Below are 12,267 nucleotides of genomic sequence, written 5' to 3'. Positions count from 1 at the left end.
CTCTTTCAAGACCTATCTCCAAATACAGTCGCATTCTAAGGTATTCAACTTCGACGTATGAATTTGGCGTGGGGGACACAATTCAGCCCATAGTGATAGAGCTGGATGACATAACAATAACAGAAGAACATAACAGAATAATAAGTAAGCCCAGACCTTCTTCTGAATGCTCCTTGTCTCTCATGGATGTTATAACTGTTCTCTGATGGAGAACTATGACTATGTTTTGATAAATTTAAACAATGTTCCGATTTAGTGAGAAAGGACTTCTCTATCACAGAAAAAAGCATATTGATCACTGTGGCTTTGGGAGTCCCTTGTAACCTTTTAAGTCCCTTCTGAGGCTTTTACCCCTTCTATTTAATTTTGTTGGAGTGAACTCTAGACTGGGATGTGAGCTTCCAAGGAGCCTGCAATACGCATGTGTCCATTGTTTATGCCCTAATACAGCTTTGGTATCTATACCCACACAATGAGAAAGCTGGCCTAAATGTTCTTTGAGCTCCTTTTCATCTTTGGCAATTGTTAATCTAGTAACATTTCACACATACACCTTGGCAAATACCTGGGGAAGGGTCATCAGTAGCTTTCTGGTTGACCTTGGTCTCTACTATGCATTCTAGTGCTTCAGTATCTCTCTTTTTTTTTTTTTTCCTTAGCAACCCACTACTTCTTTAGAGCTCTCCTCCAAACTTTTCCAGCCTTCTTTTATATTACAGGAACAGGGCTCATGACTGTCTAGGCCTGAGTATACCTTTAGTATTATTTATCAATTTCCAGATTGCCATCTCTTCAGTTTACCTGTCTGCCTATCTTCTAAAGAAAATTTGAATTAAACTTATCTGGTGGGGGTACCAGAAGCTTCCCATTGTCCTATGGTGATTCCTAAACTGAGAATGACCTTAAACTGAACCATGTGAAATCATAGGCCTGATGTCATTAAGAAAATAAAGTTAAGATTCATCCTCTAGGATTTTACTGCTTGTATTCTTGCTTCAGTACCTCTATTAAGATAACATCCAGATTTGACTTACAGAGCTGGAAATGTCAGTCCATTCATTGTTCATCACTTGATTTTATAGTCAGGAAATGTATCTTATTAAGCTGAAATTTACCTTCTATAACTTCCACCTATAGGATACTTCTACTTGGAAGACCTTTTGTTATCTGTAGGTAAAGATTGTGCCTGCCACTCTCCCTTTCCACCTTATTACCATTGTCATAAGTCATCCTTAAACACTCTCTCCTCCCATCCTGGGGAGGGTAATGAATTCTCCCACACTTTCCATTGGATTTAGTCTTAATTCATGAGTTATTGAGTATATAATATGTCTTAAATAGAAATCACAAAAAGGGGTGGACAATGAATGACCCATTTACATATCACCCTAAAAAATCACTTATTTTTATTATCTATACTCCCTTTATTGTTTTCCTATATGTAATACAGTTTTATATATATTCCATGTATCCAACAAATATTTATTCAGTGCCTACTGAAAGTTTAGGCACTGCACTAGATGCCAGAAATAAAAGAAAACACATATGGTCGTGACTTTGTTTGAACTATGATAAATTCAGTCAAGGAATTGTCCAAGGTGCTGAGACGATAAGAGTCCTAATTTAGATATGGGGTGTGTAGAGAATGACATAGACCTCCATGTGAAAGGTAGGGTGATGGGAAAAGAAGAACCCTCCAGGCAGATGAAATGACTTACACAAACATTAAAGGTATAAATACAGTTCCCCGCCATCTTTTTTTTTTCTTTTTCTAAAGATTTTTTTTTTTTGATGTGGACCATTTGTAAAGTCTTTATTGACAATGTCTTTTGTTTTATATTTTGTTTTTTTGGCCACAAGACACGTGGGATCTTAGCTCCCCGATCAGGGATCAAACCCGCAACCCCTGCACTGGAAGGCGAAGTCTTAACCACTGGACCACCAGGGAAGTCCCTCCCCAGCCATCTTAACATGTTTTATGTGTTTGTTAGTTTTTTCCTTCATGCTTGATTTTTTTATATATGTGTACAATAACTTTGGATGGTTGTACCATGATTTTTTTTTTACAGTCTTCCTTTTCATAGGTTTTTCTACTGATTCCAATATCTTCCTTGCTGATATAGCACAGGATGGGCAGTTTTGATCATGTGCTCTCTCTATTCTCACTTTTCCTACATCTATCATGTGAAAAAATCTCCAGAAATAAGATTACAAGGGCAAAGGCTAAGGCTTTTAAAAATGTTTTCGGAAACATATTTAATTTTCCAGAACTCGTTTACACCATTACCAACCATGAGTTTATATGCTGTTCTTACCTGTGCCTTACCAGTACTGAGTGTTATTAAGAATGTTTTAAGGGTAAAATTAAACATTATATATATGAATATACACACACACATACACATGTATGTTTAGGAACATATCTAAAAATCTAAATAGTTTATCAATAGTAGCTAACTGTGTCTGTTTTTATTCTGTTGTGTCAGTTGTTATAGAAAATACCTCCATAACACGTTTAATTGTTACATGAACTTAATATATACATAAAGTCTCAATACACAGCAGTACTTCACTTAGCTCACTTTAATGTGTTTGCTGCATCAAAACAAATGCAAATGAGACTGCCCATTCATTGCATATTTTTCTTTTCAGGAACACTACATATTGCAGCAAAGTTGCATTTCCTCTGGAAGTGGTTCAAAAAGATAGCTGCTTCAATTCTCCCATGAAACTTCCAGTGCATAGATTATATTTAGAATATGGTGTTCAGAAGATCACTTGTCCAAACATCGATGGATTTTTTCCTTCTAGTGTCAAGCCAACCATCACTTGGTATATGGTAAGCAAACTAGAGGGCATTTACCCTCTCTAAAATGACAATGATTATTTGTTGAGTTAATATAGAAACTGAGATTTTTCTCATCATCATTTCCTCCTTAATAACTTTATACAAATCTTTTACTGCTTCCTCACTTTGTACCATTTTAAAGGAAGTGGTGGAGATGCTTTGCCTCAACCCACCATGTCTTAAATTACATTCACTGGACTACCAGAACTACCTTATTTCTATTAACTTCCTGTGAAATACAATTTGAGAAATATTGCCCACTTCTACTCACTGCTGAATGAAGTCAGAAGCTGCTAATTCATCTGGTGAATTTCAGCTCTTTGGTTAATAAGTAGTGTATTTGATTATTTGTATGTGTTTTCACGTTTGCCTTCCTTTGTGGGCACGGTCGATCTGTGGCCTATTACACATCTGAGAGCTTTGGAAAGTATTTAATCAAAATATGAAAGTGTTGGAAGATGACACTTGGGGCAGCAGCATAGTTCTCTAATCTCTTCAAATATCCACCTGAGCCAAAGCCAAAAACTCCTGAAAAACATTTAAAACAAAACTCAGTGACAAGTTATCCATAAGAATCACTTTCAGTAAAATAAGAGATAAATCACCAGTACAACCCATATAGAATCAGAGTCTATAGAGAAGGAAGCTGATGGAAATAATATGGCATCTGGCAGGCTCAGGAAGAGGAGAAACCCCAAAAAGCCAGTGGGTGAAGCAATTTGAGAATAGCAGCCAAAATTTTGCTCTCTAATAGAGAGTGAGTCCAAGCAGCCTATAGCAAGACATTTTGAAGGAATTGGAATAGTTCTAGTGCCTCGGAACTCTGAAAAACAACCACCCACACTGAGGAAAAACTGCTAGGAGTGGAATCAAAATAAACAGGATCAGGGTAATGTAGACGAAGGAAGGAGAACCTGCTGAGAATGGAGGAGCCGAACAGAATCAGGAAATCTCAAGACTGTAGTTTTGAAGAAGGATCTCTGTGAAATTGGAAAATCCTGCCAAATCATAAAGGTCAGAAAAACTAGTTTTACATAATAATGAGCAACAAAAAGAATCAAGGTAAAATCCCATTCGAAGCTATAAGAAAAAAGAAGAATAAGAAGCAGAATAACATTTCTATAGAAAAAAAAAAAGCATTCCAGAACGACCTATTGCAACCTACTGTTTCAAAAATTGGCACAAAGACATTAAGAAGTGATGCAAGATGAGAGAGAATAACAAATAAAAATTAGAAAATTCCAGAAATTATACCACTCAGTAAAAACTTAGAAGAAAATTAATTATTTCAGAAATAAATCTAAACTAAGAGGAGCAAACAGAAAATGAACACAACAAATAATGCCTTAAGATTAAAAGAAAGTGGAATGGAGAAAAAATTTTGATAAAAAATAAATGATGAATAAAAATAAAAAGGTTAGAATGGATATACCAATATCATATAAAATAGACTGTAAGATGATTAATGTTATCAGAGATAGAAAGGACTTTTAGAATAATAAAAGGGTAAACTCATCAGGAAGGCATGAAAATAATAAAAAAGTATATATGCTTAATAACAGTGCTTCAAAATACATGAAGGAAAAGTTGACAAAATTAAAAGACGAAATAGACAATTCTACAATCCTAGTTGAAAATTTTAGTATCTGTCTCTGTTTAAGCCATTAATGAAGTGACCTAGGGAGCCAACTTTAAGAGTTTTCCATCAGCCAAAGATGGAACAATTTAAACTTTAGTAAGGATATTAATTGCAATAGGTCGAATCTCATGAATTAAATTTAAATCCATAAGTTCATAATGATATTTCAAAATATGGCCACATTTGGATGAGAATAGGAAATAAAAACATTACCTTGAAAACCGGTAAATAAAGGTGAAAAAAAGCCAAGATTTTATTCTGCCTTTTCTATAAGAAATGTATTGATATATTGAGTAATGACATAGTGCAGGGAAGTGTATTTTTATAAAAGTATATAATCACTTTGCAAACCCCAATGAATTACTAAATCTAAGCATTATGCATCATTGACTGTTAATATCATAAGGAGAGAAACAGCCACTTTTCTTCTGATGAAAGAACACAGTATTACCTATAATTGTGCCAAATGGATTCAATCTGAGTCTGATAAAACCTTTGGATCCTGCTGCCATTTTGCAGAAAATATAGAGAACAGAGGAATGTATTGATCTGCACCATGAGTTTGCAATCAGCAAAATCTAAATTGTGAGACACACTACAGGCCAAATGTCTTGTGTTAGTCAACAGATAAACTGCAAAAAAAGAAAAGCATAGAGTGGGAATGTATAGATTAAAAGAATCGTAAAACATTTAAAACACTAGAGTGGATGAGAATATAGTATCTAAGGACATATATGAGTGATAAAATCGTACATGAAAACAAGGAAGTGACTTCACTATGAAGGTATAGATAGTTGCTACTTTGGGGGATAGTAAAGAAGGTGTGATTGACATGGGGCATGTGGAAGGCTTTCAAGGGTGACTGGTAATGTTCTATTCCTGGACCTGAGTGGTGGTTTTAAAAGTATTTGCTTTATACTAATTCATTAACTCACACATATGTTTTGAGTGTTTTTCATATATGCTTCATTCTATAGTAAAATGATTAAGAGGAAGGGAGATGGTAGGAAAGGAAGGGGAGGTAGAGGAGACTGATTTAAGGTATATAACAACCAATTGCAATGTATGGACCTTAAGTGGATCATGTTTTATTCAAACAAACTATGAAACATGTTATGAGAAAGTCAGGGAAATATGAACACAGACAGAATATTGATGATATCAATAAGTTATTATTACTTTTTAAATCATGATAATGGTAATGTCGTTATGTTTTCAGGAGGGGTCTTGTCATTTAGAAGTACACACAGAAATATTTACAAATTAAATTGTATAATGTCTGTGATTTGCTTTGAAATAATATTGGGATGCAGTGAGTGGGTATAGATGAAATAAGACATAGCCTGAATTGGTACTTTTGACTCTAGATATGGGTACAGGGATCATTGTTTATTCTATGATTGTACTTTTCCATAGTAAAAAGGATTAAAAGAATTATATTAACAATTTGACATCAATAAGTGTAATATGTCTTCTGGTTAAAAAATTATGTTCATCTATTTATCTGCAACAAGGTCTCTCGTTTCTAATGAGATCCTATTCACTTTTTCTATATTTTGAATACTTTATGGTCTGAAAAAAGAATTTTACTTTTATACATATTCTATTATTTTCTCCTCTTTTTCCTCATGTATTCCCTCTGCCTGGAACATCCTCTTTTTCTCCTTTAGAACAAATCAAATTCTACACCTTTGTAAAATGTTCCCTGTACTCTCCAGCTGAAATAAATTTTCCCTCATATACCCTCAATTAGCTATTTATTTGTAACTGTTTCAATGTCACTTTTCACTTCCTTTATTGTTTTATAACCATTTATTCATGCATATATTCAATACATACTTGTTGAAGATCAACTGTATTCAATGCAATATATCTGGGGTCTGGTGGGTACACGGTAATGAATGTGATATGTGCCCTCCCCAACATAGTCCCAAAGGATCTCAGTTTAATTCAAACAAATTTATAAATAAGAATTCCTGTTCTTATCAAAAAGTAGAATTCAAAGTTCTACAAGAGTGTCAAAGAGAATTTATTGTTGGTTTTAATAAGAGGGACACATTTACATGCAGGTATTCTATGAGATTGACTATATCTTGAGGGCAAAGTTATGCCATATCCATCTCTGTATCTCCAATGATTCCCAGACTTCTGGTTTTCCTGATTGGACTGATGTCAGTGCTATTAACCAAGGTATGAAATAGCAGAGGAGGAACAGGTTTGGGGATCAAGTAATGAATTTAGATCATGTCATACTGAGTTAGATTTATCTGTGTGACATCTAGGTGGCAGTGACCAATAAGTAGTGGCTACATGTGTATGGGTACGGAGCTTATAAAAAAAAAAAAAAATCAAAGCTGGAGACAGAGAATTGGATACATCTATGTGATAGTTGAAGCCCTTAAGAAGACAAACTAAAGTGAGAAGAGGAAAGGGCTAAGATAAAAATCTGGAGAGAATGTTTATGGGGTGAGTGAAAGCACAAAGCCTGGAAAGAAGACCAAGAAAAAAAAGTCATGGTGGTAAAACCATCACCATGGCAGATAACCAACAATGTGCAGATGACTAAAGAGGATAACCAGTAACCAGCCATCCTTTCTATATTCTGATTATGAAAAGGTTGCTATGGATGTGTGTTATACTGCTTTTCATTTCTTTACGTTTTGGTAATTGACACCTTTACTCCTAAGAGTGCTTCCATGTTGGGAACAAAATAATGGTTCTTGGTAGCTGCATTTTCCTATCACTGTGTAGCAATGCTGCTATTGTTTTTTGCTTTCCACCTTCTACAGTCACTCCCTGCATCCACCAAGGTATTTGACCCTCCTACAGTAGTCCTCTTTCCCTACTTTGACATTGTAGAAATGGTCTCTTTTAGTAATACAAATAACTCTATGAGAGTTAAAAGACACATTAATCAGTTCCAGCAGAATTTGCTTCCCTGTTAGCGGAAGGATGAAAACTGATGAATTGAAAGAAGGAAAAGGAAACTAACATTTCTTGCATTTTACTAGTGCAATACATTGTGCTATGTACTTTAAATGTTATCATATGTAATACTCATCACAATCCTTCAAGGTAGATATCATCCTTGTATAGATTCGGAAACAGATGTTTGGAGACATAAACAATAATAGTTCACATTTATTGAGCACAGTAATTCTTCTAAATGCTTTAATAATTTCACTCATTATCGATATCTCAACGTGAGGTGGACTCTCTTGTTTTCTCCGTTTTGTAGTCAAGGAAACTGAGGTGTAGAGCGGTTGAGTGACTTGTCCAAGATTCAGCACTATGCAATCTGTATCAAGAGCCCAGACTTTTACATTATCTTATATAATTTGCTCAAAATAATCCAGCTGATAATAGGAGAATCTGGAATTTCAGGCCAGTTCTGTGTGGTTCCAAGACCTATGGTCTCCAGAAATGGCACAGAGAGGGTGGTCTAGTCTTTACTTCTGGGGGGTAGGGCACTTTGAAGGGCAGAGCAATCTTTGAACACAGATTGGGTTGTAGGCTGGACTGCGGAACATAAGGAAACCTGTGAAAAGAGAGCCCTGGAAAAATCATAAGGCGCGCAGAAAAGCTGAGATTGGAGGGAACAGAAAATCTGAAGTTTGTATTTTAGAATCTTAGGTTAATGGGGCAGGATTGAACATTCTTCCTCTGCATGTCTTCTCTTCTCTCATTCTGTCTTCTGCACGGCATGGTTTTCTTCATTCAGCGCCCAGAATTCACAGTTCTCTACTTCAACAATCCTGTGAGTCAAATTGATGTTCAGTAAATGTTTGTTGAGTAAGCCAGGGTTTGTAACCAGCCTGGAAAGCAAAACATGGTTTGTAAGTGATTTACTGAATTTCAAATAGCCAGCTTCTAAAAGAGCTTCTGGAACACAACATGTATATAAATTGGAGGCTGCCTGTTTATTCACAGGGTCTTCCAAATATATAGTAGTAAGGACACAGGTAAGCGTGATCTTGTTGTTGTTTTTACTATTATTATGAAATATATTCAAAGAACTGAGCTTTAAAATATGGCGAGCCATCTTAACATTCATATTACTGGATTATTTCTCTTTCTCATTGTTATAATTAGGTATTGGAATTATTTTTCCTAAAGACACTTATAAAAACAAAGTCAGTTTTCCCCTTCTTACTAAGGATCAGAGGGACCACTTTATTGGGTGCTTTGGATGTTGCATTTATAGCAGCTGCTGAAATGCTCTCAATTGCTCTTTAGCAGAGTAGATACCATTCTGGATATCAGTTTTCAAAAAGCTGGTTGTCCTTGTCCTCAGTGTGATCATTGAAATTGGTATTTTACATCCACCTTTAATTTTCAGTGTGAAATTAAGCAGAATTGTTCAGGTATTGTTTATAAATCTCTCTCAGAAAATAGGAAATTCTTTGCTTTTTCTGACAAAGTGCCATTAGGAAAGCACATTTCTGAAACAGTGCCAGGCTTGGCCTTCTTGTTGGCATAGCACATATGGTTGGAAAGTTAGTCCAAGGTCTATCTAATAGACTTTATTTTTAAAGTGCTTGTTTCAATTTGATCTGACAGCTTAGTTTGGTTCTTTATCTCCTCCCTTTTCCTAAAGTCCCTATATAATGATTTTTAACCTTTGGTATGAAGGAAGTGAGTATCATATCTTCTTTCCAAACTATACACATTTAATTTAATATACATATTTAATTCCATATTTTCTTTCCAAACTATACATATTTAATTATGTATATATGCATATATACACATAGCATTCTACATGTAATTTCAGGGCTTCTGAGGACCTAAGATTCATCTTTTAAACTGAAACTCAGTTCAGATATCTGTGAAACCTTGAGGTTCAGTTAGGCTGAGTGAATCACCCACTCTACATTTTGACAGCACTTAATTTATATCTCATTTTTGTTACTATAATGATTGCATAGCATCTTTGTTACTATAATGATTGCATTTCTCTCTTCTGTACTAAGTAGTGACTTCTCTCCTTTGCTTTCCCTTGACTATCAAGTGCATATCACAAAACTGAGCCAATATACTTTATATTTAGGAATTGATTAAATAATTGAATGAATTAGACTGGACTAGAAAATTCCATGGAAATAAGGGCCATTTCTGTTTTTACTGGCTACTTACTGTATGCCCAGCTTCTAACACAGTGCCTGACACATAGGGGAGATTTCGTAAGTATCTATCGCATAGATACAGTTCAGCTGTGTCTATGCATGACATAGTTCTGCTCATTGAAAGTGACTGATGTATAAAACTCTTATGAGTCTTTGTGAACAAGTGTGGTGTATTTTATAACAACTTAATCTTGGAAGCAAAAATGTCAATAGATATTTCTAACTGTTTTAACCTCATATCTCAGTTTAACTCTTTGTATCCTTACTTCCACTTTCCCCACCCATCCTACAACTCACCCATCCCATGTCTTATAAGTCTATATACTCACCTTTTCATTATCATTTGCATACCACATGAGCTTGCAGCTCCATGTCTATGTCTTTGCTTCTCTGGTTCAGTTTATATTTTTAATCATGCAACACCAATGTATTGAGCATTTACCATGTGTCCAGTATTGGGCAAGTAGCTGGCTATGCAGATAGAGTACTCATCCACCCGCCCGACCACTTTACCCCATAGAAGTAAATGTTCTGGAGAAAGAGATAAGTGAAAAGAGGTCACTATAATAAAGTTAGTTAAGTACTAACATGGAGGGCAAAACGCTATAAGAGTGAAGGGAAGTTGTTTACACTTTTTCCTGTCCCTGGAGCGTCCTTCTCCGTGTCTGCCCTCCTCCTGAATAACTGTTAATAATCTACACATCCTTTAAGATCCAGTGCAGATCTTCTTTCTCCACGAAGAGTTTCTAAATGTTTTCTGTTTGGTCTTCTTCCTCCACTTCCCCACCCCAACATGCCTTTCACAGCATTTGTTGCAATCCTCTAGTAGACTGCTTACTTACAGGTTAAGAACTGTGTCTTTTCCATCCTTGTGCCTTAACATAGTTCTTTAAAAGTTGTAGGTTTACTGAATGGGCATATTTGTTCTTATTTAGTCATGCCATCCCCTCACCCACACCCCGTACCTCACCACATGATTTATTTCCTCTCAAAGATCTCAAAATCATTTCTTATGCTGTGCTTTACCTATATACTGCGGTAGGTTGCCATGGCTACCATTATGTGGTTGAAAAGTTGCTCTCCTATTTAACTTCTCTCTTTTAAATTCAGAATGAGGAACTGATGGCTCAACTAAATGAATGACTTGTCTTCTGGTCAAACAAGTGTTTGCTTCATAGTGGAACCCACTTACTGTTAACCCATTTCTTATATTTGGAAACATGTTTTTATTATTCTTTGGGTATTGAGATCTTTGTTCATATCTTTTTTTTTTTTTCCTGGATTCCAAGTAAATGATTTTCAAATCATCAAAAAGTTTGCAGGATTTATTTTCAGGAATAGTTTATTATGTTTAAAAGTGCCCTTTGTGTCTTAGGCCCATGAAGGGCCTAGAGAAACAGCTGCTTATAAGAAGTAGAGAGAGCTCATCAGATACTACAGACTAAGGTTAATGGGTATTTATAGTTCAACAATGCCCTGAAGCTACCCTTACCACATACATAAACACTTATAATGTAAAATATTTTCTTCGTTTCCTTTTCTAACATAAGTCTAATAGCTTTTAATTATTTTTCTTTTTTTTTTTAGTTAATTTAATTTTTCATGGTCAGATTTTTCTGAATAGTAGATTAGACCCCAAAGTTTTCCATTACTCTTTATGGAATATTCCTCAATTTGAAATAATTTTCTAGACAAATCAGCTCCAAGCAAAACCTGTCCTTGGCCTACATTTTTATCCTACCTTATGGAAAGAAGAGAAAATCCCACAGAACCTGACTTACAGCACTGACACATAGGCCCAACGATAGTCTTAGGCACATCCAGCCCAAATTTCAAGTTCATCCTCAAGAGTCTGGAATAAGGTGAAGAGAAAGGGGGAGCTGGCAAGAGATCAACACACACCTGTATTATAACATTTTCCTTGCTATTTAGATGTGTCAGATTCCATTTTTCTGTTAATGATAAGCCCATGAGGGTGGATTCTTTGTTCTATTCAGTGCTGTACTCTCGGAACCTCAAAAAGTGCCTGGCATGTGGTTTATTGATTAATACTCAAGGGTGAATGAATGAATGAGAAGACTTTGAGTCAGAAACATTTCTTTATATTTGTAGCACATACTATGACTCCTAAAATGATGTGTTTGAAATAGTTTTTACATAAATGATATTTGGTGAGTAAAAAAAAAGGTTTTTTTAACATTTTATTAAGAAGTACTGTTGACAAGTTTAGTATTAATAGCTAACTTCTCATACTGAAAAGTATGCTTTTCCAGTGTACCACTAATTGTAAGAATCAGCCTCATATAAGAGTCACATCACACTATTAACACTGGGGCTGGCCCCAGATAGGTCAGGACCACAGTGTAGTGTGAGACAGTGTCAGTTGGGATTAAGAGCCAGGGCTACAAAACACGTAGATCTAGGTTTAAATTCCAGCTCTGACACTGCTTGGCTCTATGATAACGGCAATCGCTTAACCTTTATAGTCCTTTGTATTTTCATCTATAAAATGGACATAAGAGCATTCCAAATTTGCTAAGTTTGGAATAAGGATTAGATGTAATAATGGAGTATACCTAAGCACAGGTCTCAGTATAATTTTTTCAGCCTCAAGTAATGGATGAAAACTGGTGTTCATTCTTGGTTAAGAAGCT

General features: G+C 35.4%; 1 protein-coding gene across 2 annotated transcripts in view; it reads left to right on the top strand.

Annotated features, from left to right (window-relative positions):
• The window catches only part of IL1RAP (interleukin 1 receptor accessory protein), a 125,063-nt gene that overhangs the window by 79,391 nt on the left and 33,405 nt on the right, over positions 1–12,267 (top strand). For both annotated transcript variants that reach the window (XM_022569595.2, XM_022569585.2), the window contains exon 4: positions 2,653–2,839. In XM_022569595.2, coding sequence (XP_022425303.1) covers positions 2,653–2,839 — 187 coding nt within the window. The remainder of the gene's footprint in view (positions 1–2,652; positions 2,840–12,267) is intronic.

Source organism: Delphinapterus leucas, chromosome 4 (genome assembly GCF_059928025.1).
Source record: "Delphinapterus leucas isolate spDelLeu-1000000601 "Yukka" chromosome 4, BTC_Dleu_Yukka2, whole genome shotgun sequence".
Taxonomy (NCBI): Eukaryota; Metazoa; Chordata; class Mammalia; order Artiodactyla; family Monodontidae; genus Delphinapterus; species Delphinapterus leucas.
This window is presented reverse-complemented; position numbering and strand designations above follow the sequence as displayed.